Source organism: Saccostrea echinata, unplaced genomic scaffold (genome assembly GCF_033153115.1).
Source record: "Saccostrea echinata isolate AGI-Se365-2 ecotype Australia unplaced genomic scaffold, CSIRO_AGI_Sech_v1 ptg000064l, whole genome shotgun sequence".
Classification (NCBI taxonomy): Eukaryota; Metazoa; Mollusca; class Bivalvia; order Ostreida; family Ostreidae; genus Saccostrea; species Saccostrea echinata.
In genome coordinates, this window is record NW_026889813.1 from 7,728,602 (window position 1) to 7,745,349 (window position 16,748).

The 16,748-nt window shown below is 31.9% G+C and overlaps 1 protein-coding gene across 1 annotated transcript in view; it reads right to left on the reverse strand.

Annotated features, from left to right (window-relative positions):
• Positions 1 to 16,406, reverse strand: part of LOC133175749 (atrial natriuretic peptide receptor 1-like) — a 29,203-nt gene extending 12,797 nt beyond the window's left edge. The window contains 3 exon segments of the mRNA XM_061310858.1: positions 1,828 to 1,962; positions 3,566 to 3,675; positions 16,205 to 16,406. Coding sequence (XP_061166842.1) covers positions 1,828 to 1,962; positions 3,566 to 3,675; positions 16,205 to 16,401 — 442 coding nt within the window. The 5' untranslated portion in view covers positions 16,402 to 16,406.
• Between the last annotated feature and the right edge of the window lie 342 nt (positions 16,407 to 16,748).

Genomic DNA, 16,748 nt, shown 5'->3' on the forward strand with positions numbered 1-16,748 from the left:
TAATGTATCAATCAATGGATATGTGATTCATATAATCAACTAGAAGTCTCTAACAAGACTTGAGGTCTGTTGGATTGTACGTATAACAAAACACCTGGAGTAGAAACTATGACAACAGCAATAAACAGAATAATGATCCTTGGTTAAGTTTCTTTGTCTTTTACGATATATCCCAATGAGCTTGAAATAAAAAGATACCACAGAGTCTGATACATCTGTTTCATATTTGGATATTTTACTAGAAAAAAAAATTAATGGTAACCTAACAACAAAGCTTTATGAAAAACGTGATGGCTTCAATTTTTCAATCGTCAACTTCCTTATGTAGCAACATACCCGTATCACCTGCATATGGGGTTTTTGTCTCCCAGTTGATTCGATACACAAGATCATGCTCTAAGTATGAACAATTTCTAAAAAGGAGGCAAGCTATTGAAAACCAAGTTCATGAAACAAGGATATTAACAGTCTCATTTGAAGTCATCATTTCGTAAATTTTATGATCGATACCTTGTCAGAAAATACAACCTATCATTAAGTCAAATGCTGACTGACATTTTTCATACTAATTGTTAGGCCATTATTTGCACACTGAATTGTCTACGAATTTTTCCGTATATTTGCCGATCATGACAAGGAGAACACAGCGGGTGTGAACGGTCGGCAGGGAATGCTCACTCCTCCAAGGCACATGATCCCACCTCTGATGTTTTGAAGGTCTGTGTTTGCCCTGCTCCCGATTTGTATTGTTTTAATGGCCTTTGAGCTTGAATACTATTCGTTATCTACATTTTTCATCAATATATTTTATTAAGAAAAGTTTTGGTACTATATTTACAGATAGAACTTTAATCACGAGAAAGAATCACTACAGTTTCTCTTTATAAATACTTACTGTTATTAAACAGTTAATGCATATCATTGAAGGAGTCAACAAAATGCAAGTTCCTCTAGAGCAAGCCTATTTCCCGAGGGGAAGCATGCTCTAGAGGAATTGGAATCTTGGTGACTTCCTCAATAATATACTTTAACTGTTTTAATATATCGATACAAAAATGAGACCAGTTTTAAAACTTGTAACTGCAATTCTATTTTTTATTTAGTGCAGTTATAAAGTGCACAATGGAAATATCAGTTACCCAGAATGCAGATAAAATATATAAGGAAATTCATTAGATGGGAGCTGCATTTGAATAAATAGTCAGTAGAATACAGGTATCTGCAAGCATTATTCTTTTTTTTTTTTTTTTTTTTATAAATACACAATTTTTATGTGATCCAACTCTCACTGCACATTTACCATGTTGACGTAACAGTAAGAAGTTACTTATTTCCAGTATATATCTGACCCCGTCTCCTTATATGTAACTTCAACTGAATTCATCATTGTTTTGGAACATACAGTAACCTTTCCTATGATTAAAAGAAATTGCTAGGTGTTCCACATCGTGTGTATCAGTTCAAACTGACGCACCTCTATGCAGAGAATCAGCCTTTTAAGGCGATTTTCGGGGAATCGGCAAAATATATCGATTTACTCTTATATAGTGAAAAATCTGTATGAAAAGAAATTGAAAGCTGAGTTGTGCATAAAACAAACAGTAGTTCTGGAGATGACGAACAAGTGATAAGTTTACAAATAGAAAAGATGAAAAGAAAAGAAAATCATAATTACTAAATGACTTAATCGATTAACCACCCAGTAATTCACATTACAATGTAGGAATGCATAAGCGTTGGAAAAGTGAAGTTTGATGTTTTATTATCTATTAAGGATAAATATTCTGTTGGAATCATAGCATAAATGTAATGAAGTTCTGTACTTACGAAACCGATTAAGGGGTCCTAGAAATCGTACCAGGGTGGAATACATTTTTTTGTCCTGAAATTCTTCTTCCTGTGACACCCATCCAAAAATGGGTGTATTCCAGTGTGAGGCAAGTAAGGCAACTCCTCTCATACCTGGAAGAAACATTACAGACAGTCAGTTATTATATTAATTAGATTAATCCATTTATTAAATGCCATAATTTTTTCCTCCAAAATTGATGTCTGAAAAATTATTGCTGAGATATCAAAATTAAAAATCTTTAAAAATTCTTTTATTTTCTTAGTTATTTTTAAAAATAACTATAAATATCTCGTAGATTTCTAAAAATCAATGAAAAGTTAAGCGGTAGGGTCACCAATTTTGATTACGAATATATAGTCAAAGCCATTCATGGTGTTTTTAATTATTATTATTATAAAACTTAAAATGCCAGCCAGCTTTTATGTGAAAAAACCCAATTTTGTAATTTAGAATGGATTTCGAAGATTCCGGTATCCCAAAAGTCAAAACGAAGGCAAGACAGTCTGTTGAAATACATCTGAGTGTTAATATGAAGTTACATGTGTCATGCGACAAAAAATCTTGGTTGTTCAGCAAGTTTCACCCTCTCGTTGGAACAGTTTCTCAGGTGCTAAGTCAAGGTCAGTAATAAGTCTCCATGAAAATTTGTTTACCAACATGCTAATTTAAGGTATCATTGCACGTGTCAAAATTAATGGATATTGCTCCAAGGAATAATTTGTTTAAAACATGCATTAACCACATTTTACCATTTAGTCAAAAATATTACAAATTTACAAATCAAATTACTTTTAACAACACGTTTTAAACACTTTTAATGGAACACTTATTAACTAGAATTTGTCCTATTAAATTGCAGTTATCAACTTTGTATATTACTGAAATACTGGTGGAGTGTAGTTCTTCCAGAATTATTTGTACAAACACTTTTCTCCCCATTATATTATGAACAATATCTAAATTTTAACATTTAAAGATTTAAGTACGCACTACATTTTTCGTAAACCCTTTTAATCAAAAAAGTATTAAGTAGAGATTTCTGAACAATGTATCTCAAATTGCACTCGGAAAATTTGATTAGGTAAATATACTAAAAGAGGTATCAATTAAAAAAATTGTTATCTTTAAGTAAGTGATTTATTAACGTATGGTGACTTCAGTTGCAGTACATTAACATGTATAATTATGCCATTTTACCTTCCATCTTTTATTCAGTTTAGTATTTGGAATTACAAGAACAATAAGAAGACTAGAGACAATTTTGCTAATATTCACCTTATAACACATAGGCAATTTAGGTCATTATTGAGAGCTTATTTGCATACTTTTCTACATGTTGTCAAAGAATTGTTAAGCAACTGACTTAAAACTTTACCTCAGGTTTTTTGACGAATGGAGCCCGAGGGCAATACTTTGGTGCAATATCAGGTCGTCCGACATTCAAGCGAGCATTTGTTTATTTGGAATACGCGAATTTTCAAATTACATAAGCTTTAGTTGTGCTGCGCTATTCAATCAAACAGATCCAACACACACATAATGTTTATCATTAACTTTGGATTTTTTTTTAAATACTCGATTATACCTTTTAAACTTTATTTTAAAACATCATGGCTTTTAATAACATAATTTTCTTCATATTTCTTATTTTTGTTTCCTTGCTTTCTTTTTATAAGAAAACTATGGATAAATCAAAGTTAAAAATGAACTTACCGGCTGAGCATGGTGGTCCAAGGAAAAGATGCGGGTCAAATTTTGATTTTGCGTCTACGGCAGCAGCCAAGGCACTCTTTGCATTGCAGTCTGTATCGTACCATCGGACCCTAAGATCAGAAAAAAGATATTGTTCATTATTCATCAACATAAACAGTATGAAGATATTTCTTAAAACATGAATGGCACAATGTGATTGCCAAATTATGTTCGGCAATAACATTTGATAGCATTTTTATTTTTGATGTGCCATCTTTTTGCTGTATACTCAATGTTTTATATATTTGCATATACATGTATTGTTTATTTGTAAATTTAGGGGATCAGAATATTGATATATGTATTATGCAAATACCTTTTGGTCTGATCCCCTATCATATTACGTACATGTATATATTTTTCTTATTTTCGTCATTTTTAATAAATGAAATATTTCATGTCTACATTGGTGTTGATTTCTTAGATCATAAATCAGCAAAATCAGAGCTGCAGTGAGATTGTGCAGCATGAGGAAACATGAATGAAGATATTTCTTAAAAACGGAGTACTGTAAAATTGGAAATCTATGCATGGGGATAATTTACTCTAATATGCGATAGGATATATTTTTTGAAAATATCCTCCTGCATACCAATGCATTTATACATATTATATTCAGTTTTAACAGTACACATTTCCGGTATCGCGGACATGACTCCTGTTTGTAATGTGCTTTCTACTTAATCGAGTAATTAACAAGACGAGAAAATAACCACTTTTACAGTATGAATTCAATGCACACTACTTTAAAAGATATTTTTCTGCATTGTTCTGATTTCAATAGTTAATTCAAATTTCAAATTTGGAATTCAATACAGTATGAAAAAATTTCACAAGCATGCGTTCACTAGAACTTGGAAATTATTGCTGTGGAAAAAAGCCCTGTTTTTACTTTGTGAGCTTTTCCTTTACGAGCTTTTTGTTTCTGTATATAAGAATCTTTGTTACAATTATCCAAAACAATTAATTGAAATCGGTGAAAAGATAAATAAATATTGAATTTTGATATGAAGAAAAATGGCTTTTTATTTGTCAAGGAATTAAAAAGAAACTGCTCTGAGTGTTGCAACAACTCATTTAATTTAGAAGAGATGAAGAAAGGTGTATGCAAGAAGTTAAATTTTATGATAATTTTTCTGAGCACATCAACATTTTCTTTTCAAGTCTCAAAGTTTGTTCACCGTGTAATTCAAATTCAGCAACACATGTTGCATGTGTTGCAAGTTGCAACACATGTTAATGTTTAAAACATCAGGTTGTAATTAAAGTTATTTAATATTTCCTTTCATTAACATATCAAAAGTTAAACATGGTTTTTATACCCCCGCTCCGAAGGAGAGGGGGTATACTGTTTTACCCTTGTGTGTCTATCTGTCTGTCTGTCTGTGTGTCTGTCTGTTCATAACAAAATTTTCGTCACAGTTTTCTCAGCAACTACTCATTGCAGATGCTTGAAATTTTAGCACACACTTTGTTGAGGCATGCCATATGGTGGGATTCATTTTTGTACGAATCCGATGTCAACTTCCTGTTTATCCGTGCGTCTGTCCGTACCATATATAACAAATTTTGGTCGCAGTTTTCTCAGCAACTACTGATTGCAGATGCTTGAAATTTTAGCACATTCTTTGTTTAGGCATGCCATAAGGTGGGAATCATTTTTGTACAAATGCAATGCCAACTTCCTGTTTATCCATGCGTCTGTCTGTACCATACAGAACAAATTTTGGTAGCAGTTTTCACAGCAACTACTAATTGCAGATGCTTGAAATTTAACTCTTTGTTTAGGCCTGCAATATGGTGGGATTCATTTTTCTACGAATCTGATGTAAACTTCTTGTTCATCCTTGTGTCTGTCCATAACTGAACTTGTGTACATACACATCAAAGCGGGGGTATTTCTAGTGAGCATTGGCTCACAGACTTCTTGTTTCATTTATTTTTCTTTTAATGTAAGCATGTATTTTCCATATTCTTAGTATGATATCTTAATAATATTTGAGTTTCCATGTCATTGAATAAATATTAAAATAAATACAATTTTTTCACTGTACAATCATTCGTAAAGCCTTCATTCAAATTTTACGAAAGATTGATTGATTGTATATTGTTTTACGTCCCATTCGAGAATTTTTCACTCATATAGAGACGTCACCATATACCGGTTAAGGGTTTCAAATTTAGACCTTACTCGGCACTCAGGGCCATTGAGCAGTGAGGGATCTTTATCGTGCCAACGCCTGCCGTGACGCGTGGCCTCGGTTTTTAAAGTCTCATCCGAAGGACCCGCAACTTTCACTTCAAAGTGCCGAGTGCATGGCGGGAAGGAACAGTTGCTACCTATTTTTCATCAACTTAGGTCAGTCGCGGCTTAGATTCGAACTCACGACCTTCCGATCACGAAGCGAAGGGCGAAGCGACTGAGCTACCGTGACGGTTTTTACGAAAGAAGTGACTAAATTTATACATAAATCAACAGTGAAATTTAATAACAATATCATATGCAAATTGTCATTAAAAGCACTTTTGTCATATCAATGACTGAAAATGAACTGATCGCAAAAAAAGAATAGAAAACTAGAAGTACTGTGAGTATTGAGCTCATAAATGATACCTCCTCTCCCACAGGAGTATAATGGCAAGTCTGTTTTTTTTGCTATGAAGAGCCCAAATATCTGTCCAATCAAAACATAAAGAAGGAGATGCACAAAGGCACTACGTAATAAAGATTCTGTGAAAGTATCATTAAATTTTATTCAGTTTTAGAGGAAGAGTTGTGGATAAGAAATGGGTACCCTCGATAATATAGAAAGGCTGGCAGTGTTCATATTTTAATATGTTAAACCTGAAATATATGTATCATAAAATAAAATAGGAGGTCACAATGGCATCATGTAATAAAGATTCTGTGAAAGTCTTAATTAAATTTTATTCAGTGGCATAGGAAGAGTTGCGGATAAGAGATTGGTACCGCAAAGCGTAACGGACGGACGGATGGACGGATAGACGGACTGACACTCCATCGGGGGGGGGGGGGTATAATCCTTTAAAGTATATGCAGTATGTAAATTCTTGTTTTTCTCATTCGGTTAAGTCAAGTGTAAGTAAGTAAACAACATTTGAACGTTCTATTACTCTTGTGTAAATATAACAATATGACATTCTGCAACTACTCGAACCAGTAGCAATTAGAAATGAGTATTCAACGGCATTAATTGATATAATTAGATGACTTAAAATATTTTATTCTCAAGTTTTCAATGTACATTATGATTATATACAGAAAAACTAAATTTTAAAACTACATTTTACTTTGAAAGAACATTGCAGCTGGCTAATAGCTATACATGTATTCAGTTATTTTCCAGAGAAGAGCTTTGCGTGTAACATGAAATTCTCACTCTAGAAATTCTGTATTTTTGTTCCAAAATGACCTTGAATTTTCTACCATTGTTTCATTTTTCCCCACAGTATTTTGATATTTCATTTCGATATATCGAAATTTGAAGCTTGTCGCTTTTTTTTTCAAATAAATGTATGGTTAGGCCCTATCTGGGAACTAGCGTACAAAAACTTCAATGGAAAATTATATAATTAAGTCAAAACAAGCCATAATACAGCGATTATTCCATTTTAATATAAGACCTAAAATTTTCAGGGGTATAGGATTTTGATTCAAGGCCATATTCTCATTAGAAAATTCAAATGGCAAAGGAAGAGAGAAGACGAAAATCATTTTGTGACAATTAACTGTAGAGGGATTGAAATATGAATTAACTTATTCTAGTAAAATATAAATTTACAGTTGTATCTATAACGAGATAAATTTATTACTGTAGAAATACTTTTTCCTCGTGGTATTAATTTACGCTATGTACGTGGTCACAAATTTCCCGCGGAAATTTGTCCCAGCGTACTTAAAATACATTAAGGCATATAGTGGCAATCTTAGAAATACAGTAGATTCCTAAATATACGCGAGGAATTAATTATCGCGTAATTTCGCGAGAAGCACCACTCGCGAAATAAAATTACTCGCTTTTATTTTTATGGTGCTGAAATCAATGTAAAATCTGTTGATGAACCGTGTACTCGCGAATTATTGTTCTCGCGATTTGACGCCAAATAGACATTTTGCGATAATAAGTAATCGCGAAAAATAAGGAATCTACATTATGCGTAATTTTCTTCCTACAGATTAAACAGAAATTGTGATTCCGTGGAATTATAACCCCGTGAAAAAGTACGCTTTCAGTATATGATACTTTGAAAAGGATTCATTACCAGAATTTTTCTTCAAACACTTTTGAATTGTGTATATATTAAGGAGATATTGAAAAATCAAAAAGGTAAAGATAAAACAAAACAAATATATAAACGGTGCATAAAACACGGACCCAGAGGTTCCAGATATTGAACCAGGTGAAAAAGTATCCCCTGTCGACCGGTCACAACCGCCGTGTGCCCGTCAGATACACAGAATAATCCGTTGTCGAATTTAGTTTAAAAAACAAAGGACTAACAATTGGTATGAAACATGTTAGTCAAAATACGACCCAATGATAGACTGTATTTGCAAATAAGGTCATAATATCGAACACGCATAGAATTTACGAAATGTTGATTTTAAACGAGAACAAAAAGTAAGCATGTCTTAAGAGGCAACTTTTTCTACAGAAAAATGTATAATTCATATACAATCTTTGTGAAGATTATTTTGTGCAATTAAATTTATTTAGTTTGCAGTCTTATTTCACAAAGCACATTGAAAACTGTAACAGAAAAATTATACATTTTATTTGATTTATTTATGTATTATTAAAAGGATTTTTGCTTTACTGCAAACAACTGCTAATATCACAAATAACATTCCCTCATAAGAAAAAAATCTAGGTAAATTGTACAAATATTTCTTTGTTGTATAGCTAATTTACAAGTAGTATGTAAGATGTGTATTGTAAATCAAGATAGCGATCGCTAGGTCTTTCTTTTTCACTCGATAACGCTGTAATAAGCTGATTAGTTGTAATTGACGATACAGAGATGTGTACAGAGTGTGTTTTCCATGGCCCTAGGCGTCCGCGCCGTCTGATTAATGGAATCGGGAACATGACAAGGTCCGACTAATTAACATGTCACCTGCACGCCTGATGTACAGAAACAAAAGTGTGTGGGACTGTTTTCGAGCTAAATATGAGAGGATATCATGAAGTGTTATTTGTATGTATATAATATTATAATTGCTGATGCAAGTGGAAATATACGAATATTACGCATATTATAAATACCATGGAATAATAAAGTTTATGATTTGAGAATGAACACACGTATAAATGATTGGATGTTTTGTTTACCATTTCTTTCCTATTTACACAGAATTCGTAAATGATTTGCTTATAGATATTCAAAATTGATTAAATAGGAAGTAAAATTATTGAGCCTACACCTCAAACAATGGTCAAAACGTGTGTAAAATGTGTGTCTAAACTTGTATTGGAAAACAGTGCGTTTGTCCTTTCTATGACAAAAGTTATAAAGATAATTAAAAGAACACTCTTTGAAATATTAAAGGAAAGCCTATATAGTTAATTCTAAATAATACTCTATACATAAATACAAAATATAAATTAGATTGACCTTCAATGTAAAATTACTATTTCTTTACATTTTTTTAAAAAAATAATAATCTATATCTTAGCGGCATTAATTGTAACCGTGAAAATAAAAATATTGAAAATCGTCCTAGAGACAAGATTCAATTCATATGAATTGCAAATCAGGATGACCTTACGTGAGAAATGTGTTAATTATTTCATTTTTCTGTTACAGCTCTTCCATTAATAAGAAACGTGCAGAGTTAGGATGTCCAGTGCAAAAACTATCACTAACAATGAAATAAACAGAAAAAATTCTGTGTATATTAAACAAACCTTAATGCTTTCTGTCACTACAACTTCATCCTTGTCATAAATCAAAATCAAGAAAAAAAATGGATGTGCATGTTAATGCTTAAAATCTTTCATCTCAACCTCTGCACAAATACACTTTTTTATTATAATTTTTACATTACAAAAATTTTGTTATGTTAATATATTATTTTTGAAATGTTGAATGTGAAGATAACGAAGAGAGATCAATCTCGTAAAAATAACAACTGAATAAATGCAAAGGCAAAGCTCAATTTAATTTGCAATGAATTACAGGATTGATTGGAGATTTCTAAAAGCTCATTAAGACATTTTCTTAATGTTTATAAAATTTAATATAATGATTATCTATTTCATGTTCATTTTCTAGTGTATAGCATTTTTCTGAATATCCATGTTGTTTTTGTAAAATATGCATTAATCTATTTATAAATAGATAAAACATACTTGAATATTCTCAGTTTAGGCATACCTTTGTAAATAAGTTTTTTAAGGGAAAAATTGAATAATGTTTTTCTATACTTACTTTATTGTAGAATTGTGGAGAGACTGTATTTGCTTTGTATCACTGTTTTGACTCATAGCCGTTAAGGCCACTTTTAGTGCACCAACGCTAGAGGAAGCACTCAAATTATAATATTCTTTCTTCGGAGCCATCCAAGCTATTCGAAATTCATTCCGTTTGTTGCAAGAGACGTAAATTAATCCGATTCCGTATATAAAAATGAACGTCCACAACACCCAAGGCATACGCTTTCTTAATATTATCATGGTTTATTTTGTTGATTATGTCATCTTGAAGAAAAACTTCCCAAAAGTGAAATGGTCATGAGTGATATATAATATCCGTTCTAAATGAAAGTAACAGGATTAAATCTTATACTAGATCCAAATTGCACAAAATAACCATCAATATATTAAAAATGTATATTGAAGTATAAAATATTGTCACTTAAAATCCAGAAGAGACATTTCCTAAAAGTCTTACGAACATTCGCCCATATTGTCTTTTTGTGACGTCATGCCCGAGGGCACCAATGAAATATTGTTTAACAACATTGTCTTAGTGCTTATGCATGCATCATTTGGACAGCATATTTCATACAAGATGTAAAGAATATTTATGATCATCTGGAACAAATTCGCAAGGACACCTCTGTTCATTTAAAAAAGGATGCTGAATATCAAAGAGATTTATAATTTTTTTTGTAATTTCCCTAATCAAATCTTAAAGCAATTTGCTATAAAGAATTGAAAAATAACTGATAAATTAATCTCTGAAATAAAATTGAACCCATTTGATATATTCTAATAATGTTGACTACATTAAATATGCTTTATTAAATAAAATTTGAATAAGTTCTTTTTTGCGTTGAAAAATTGTTAGAATTAAAAATGTGAAGACAACAAACATTGATCGATACACCCCCCCCCCCAAAAAAAAAAAAATTAATTAAAAAAATTGTAATTAGGGCATTTAACACAGACCCATTTTTTATTTAATAATTTAATGCAATTTTTTTTAAATCTGATGATTTGATATAAAATTAAGTAAAAATAATTCTATAAAAAGTAGAGTGAAAAAAAAGTAGGTTAGGTAAATGTAAATTCCTCTGCAAATGAAAGTGTTTATTCAATAATATAATAGAAACTAAGGAAAAATAATTCCACAAAAAAAAACTAGAGTAAAACATTGTGATTTAGGTATGTAAATTCCTTTGCAAGTTACAGTGTTTATGGGAATATTCATCAGCATTTAATGGAGATAACCTTTTCGTCTTCCTATATTTATAGGTTGAAATCTATTTAAAATTTCAACATTTTTCTATCTTTGATTTGTCAATTTAATTGAAAATGAAATCACTTTGCAAGAGACTTCTGCGAAAACCTAAGTTGAAACTGAACCAGCTACCCTGCCTTTCTATAATCTTATAGCGAGAGATGTAAAACGTCAATTTCTTTTCTTTTAGTTTAGTTTTCCAGTATCTGTACACCACCGCATGTCCTTCATCAGTGTAATATATAACTAACATTCATTGTCCATTCATAATTGCTACATTGTGTTCATGTTTAAAAATGTGCTTAATTTCAACAGGGCAAGAAACCTTTGAAGTAGGTAAAATGATATATTTAGAACGACAGTCATCACGACTTACACACCTGAGAATTAATTATTGTTTAGTTTATATGAAAGCGAAAATAAAACAATTTATCTTCTCAGAATCCGAGATTAAATTATTTTTTAAATGGCATGAAAGTAAATCTTCGGACATTGAATTTTCCCTTTGAGGCAAATGGTGTCTCTGTTTTTTTCTCTTCATTATGCTCTATGAGAAAGTATTAGATAAGGATTTTTTTTCATTAGATGTCATTGACGATTATAATTTACAGAAATTAGGTAAAAAAAGAAGAAATAAAGCGTTTAATTTACGAGAATTAAGTGTCCTTATAAGTAATGATGCTAAATAAAACGAAGAACAAGACACTTGGGTTACAAGACTAATCTCAGCTTTGCACTGCTGTTCTTGAGAATATTTTAAAAATGATTTTTTTTAAAAAGAATGTTATTCCCATGTTAACTTTAACCCCTACAATAATCCCTCCTTAACACTTTTATTTGATTCTGAATCTTCTTTTTATATAATGATTCTTGCTTAAATTATTATTTCCCCTTCTCCATTTTCATATATGTAAAAGGAAAAAAAAACATTGATGAATAACTACTATAACCATTTTATATGTATCTATATGTTAAACTCATAGACAACCCAATGAAGAAACTTGAATCTTCAGTTCATTGGACGGGGTGGTTATTTTAGCAACACGTTTGTTTTTGAAAAGATAATAAATATGTCCTCCCATTTACTCCAATGCATAGTCTAATCCCCTCCCGTGACACATCCAGATCTCGATGTCCAGGATTTGAACAATATTCAAATCTAAAAAAAAAAAATAACTTCTTCAGTTTTGTTTGTCATGGTTTAATATTAACCCCCCCCCCCCTTGAAATAGAATGTGGCCCTTCATTTACAAAAATAAATTCTTATCACCCAAGGATGTTTTATATTAAGTTTGTCTCTCTTGTTCTTGAAAAGAATTTGAAAAGTTAAAAAGTTTGCCAACCACACTGTAAGATGACAAATGACAGACGTACGGCGAACAATCAATATCTTTCATCAGAAAAGCTTTCTTTAGCGTTTTGTACAGGTTAGCTTAAAACAATAGGATATTACTTACAGTATACAACTACCGGACAATTTTTAATGCTTATTGTTAAAGTCGATTTATTATTCATTTATTTGTATAAAAATCTTATAATGAACTTTTAGAGAACTAGATATTTTGATATCATAGACAACTGCTTCTTCAATAAAAATGGTACACGGAAATTTTTCATATCTTGTGATTGAACATCTACAAAGTGACATTGTTAAAAATGACTCTGATTCTACACATAAGTACTCTGAGGGGAAAAGAAGAAAACACTTGCTGTGGCTTTGAACTCTACATTCAGATATATCGACGACGTTTTATCAATCAACAATAGTTACTACCATTGATATGTCAAATCGATATATCCAAATGTGCTCGAATTAAAAGACACCACAAAGTCTGCCACATCTGTTTATGTAGTAACATTCCATTCCAACCTGCATATTGTGTTTATGTCTCCCAAACTTATTCGACACTCAATAGCATGCTCTGAGTACGATCAATTTTTAAACCATGGCAGGTACTGACAAATAAGTTGATGTTACATGGATTTCAGTAACCTTGTTTAAAGTCAGAATTTCGTAAAATCTATGTTCTTTATATTGACCTTGTTAGCAATCACATCGTATCATTGGGTCGTATTTTGACAGACATATTTTATCATTGGGTAGTATTTTGACTGACATATTTCATATCAATTGTTAGACCTTTGATTTTTTACCCTTAATTTGACCATGGATTTTCCGTCTACCTGATCAATACAAAAGGCTCACGGCGTGTGTATCCATTCGACAGGGGATACTTGTTTTAACAGGACACCACAGCCCATCTCTGCAATTTCCAGGGTCCGTGTTTTATGTCCTGCTCAAAGATTTGTATTGTTCGTTATTTCACCTATTTCATAAAAAGATATTCATGCCATGAAAATTAAACGTTTTTGTTAACTGAATGGTTTTCCTAATAAGATAAAAACTCCGACCAGTAAGAAATCTATCAGGGTTTGCAAACGTCCTCGTTATCGAGTAGAGACCGATCAATAGAATGTTGCACCTAATTTATTTATCTTAATTTTCACACATTACTTTGATTTTCACTATGATAATATTGTTATTATTTAATCAAGTATTTTCTAAATTAATGAAATATATTTGGATGTTTTACTGACTATAAATAATATTGGCTAACTAACAGAAATGTTTGGTGATAATGAACAGTATTCAAGCTCAAAAGTCCATTAAACACAACAAATTTTGGAGCAGAGCAAACACAGACCTCTAAAACATCAAAGGTGGGATCAGGTGCCATGGAGGAGTGAGCATCCCCTGCCGACCGGTCGCACCCGCAGTGTGCTCCTTGTCAGATCGGAAAATAACGGAAAAATCCGTCGACTGAACTAAACTAACAACGAAACTATGAAAAACTTGATTTCAGCTTTTCCCTTTGAACTTTCTCTATATATGCAGTATCATTCCAATAGCAGGGTATGTGGTATTAATGTCTCCCAACTGATTCACTACGCAAGAGTATGTTCTAAGTTCTTTAACTTTGAAACCGATACGGGTTAGTGACAAATAATCTGATGTCGCAAGGCTTTCAGCAATCTCGTTTAAATTTAGCATTTCGCAGACTACATGCTTGATAAAAGTGCCTGTTCTGCAAGTTCAACCTATGGCTGGATCGTATTTGTATTGATATGTCTCATACAAATCGTTCGGCCAATGTTTTCATACTTTTCATGATTTTGGATTACTCCGCTTATCTGATCAGTAAAGAGGAACCTCTGTGGTAGTAACTGGTGTACAAGGGGTGCTTACTCTTTCTATGCACCTGATCTTCCAGGGGTCCGTTTTTATGCCTTGTTCATGATTTGTATTCTTTATGAGAATTATCACCGTTCGTTATCTTCACCTTTAATATTAAAGACACTATTCATCTTACGCTGAAACTATAAAATGATTTTAAGCAACCTTTTCACATACAATGTACAGTATACGTTGTCAGGAAATAAGAATTAAGTTAGAGGTTACTTCAAAGCTTTGTGGAGTGCCTTTACCAGAGTTATCTTACATTCCATTAGCTTACATTATGTATCTCGATCAGATACCTTAAAAGGTATAACGGAGGATGGGTTGCGTCTATCATATGTCTTGGAGCATCAATATATGTACACGCTAAATATCTAAATTAAAAGAAGATAGCAGTATAATACATAATTCTGCTTTCCAAAAATTTATTGCATGTCTCTTTTCAATTCAACACCAACTTTGTTTAAGAAATTAAAATTACTTCATGCCAAGCTTTTTCTGATTCCCTTTTTTTAGTACAAGAGAATGGGATCTTGCAAGCCCAAAGACAATTTAACCAAAACCACCTTGAAACATGTGACTGAAATTCATACATTGATAACGGTACAAATGACTCAGATGCGCTTAATTTCTTAACAAGTAAACAATTTTGTAGTCTTCTTTACCTTTCAAGGTAACAAGCAATCTCTGCATATGTGCAAAAAAAGGCGAAACACAATTAATTTCAGTATAAATAAATATTCAAGCACAGGACAGATAGGTTTTTTGAAATACCTGAAATCCTTTTAAATCAACAGTTTCTCTTGCTTTCATACAATATCTTAAAAAAACGTTTGATTGATCCTATTACAAATGCTTTGCAACAGAAGTTATGCTCTCTTGGTAAAACCAGTCAGTTTACTCTCAAACGCACACAAACATACACACACACACACAAGAGAGAGAGAGAGAGAGAGAGAGAGAGAGAGAGAGAGTTACATTGCATCAATATATTTTTCCAACGGACGAAATACACTCATTTTTGTTCATTGCATAGGTAATATAATGGACATATTTTTTTTTCCACAAGTGCAATGTAATTTTATTTTAAGCTACATCAAGAGTGGGATTCTCTCATTTCTTTTGAACATTTCATTAACACTAGTCATGGACATAAAACATGTGTCATAAGCATATTTTAATCAGTAATTAAGCTTATGTTGCCAAGAAAGCCACTGAAAAAAGTAAGAGCGTCATTGCCATCGTTTGAAATCATTAATGTTTTTCCTTTAGAAAAAAAAAATTAATTTAAGGCAATAAATTGAATCCTGCGAAATCAAAAATCTTATGAGATCTTATTCATAATCTAAATAACTTGATATTATGTAATGTTGTATCCATAGTGTTTCATGGATTGCTAGTTATTTCCTTCAATATATGTTCTGATTATAAAGTACATGTATAAAAAAGAGGATATACATTTATTTGTAACAGTTATTCTTTCTGTATTTTTAATGAATGACTATTCTTTACAATACGAGTATTCATATGGCTGTATTTGAATTTGTGTACAGAAGAATTACATAACTATCATAAGAATTATAACTGAGGAAAATCAATATTACTTGTTTCTGATCTATCAACTTGGATGTTAAAGACAAAAAAAACCCACTTACGAAACTTTATGATCCGCTAAAAACGTTGCATTTTCCCTTTGATGCAGCTGTAGTGCTGACAACGCGGCTCTTAAGATGCTCACACTAGATCCTGCACTGAGTCCGTAATGTTCCCTTTCCGGAGCCATCCATGCGATCCGAAATTCTCGTTCAGTAGCGGACACCAGAAAGAAACATACATACATGATCAAATTCATTTCATATTCTATTATCCGCGAGTGTTTAAGGAAGGACTGTTTTTAGTTTCAGAAAAACTACTTCGTAGGCCATGATTAGATGAGTGTTTTAAGATTTTGTTGAGCAATCGTGTTGACAAGAATCACGTGCAATGCAGAAAGGTAATTTACATTTCTGACGAATGATTTGATTGTCCGTTGCCCATTAAGTCAAAACAAGAAAAATTATTCTACCTGTGGAAAATATCTTTTTTGGAACGCTCAGATATAAAGGAAATGTGTATTACTGTAGGTTGATCGAGTTGAACCAGGTATTTATATTATTCTACAAACTACAGCAACTGTTTAATTTTGCATAAAGTTAGAGG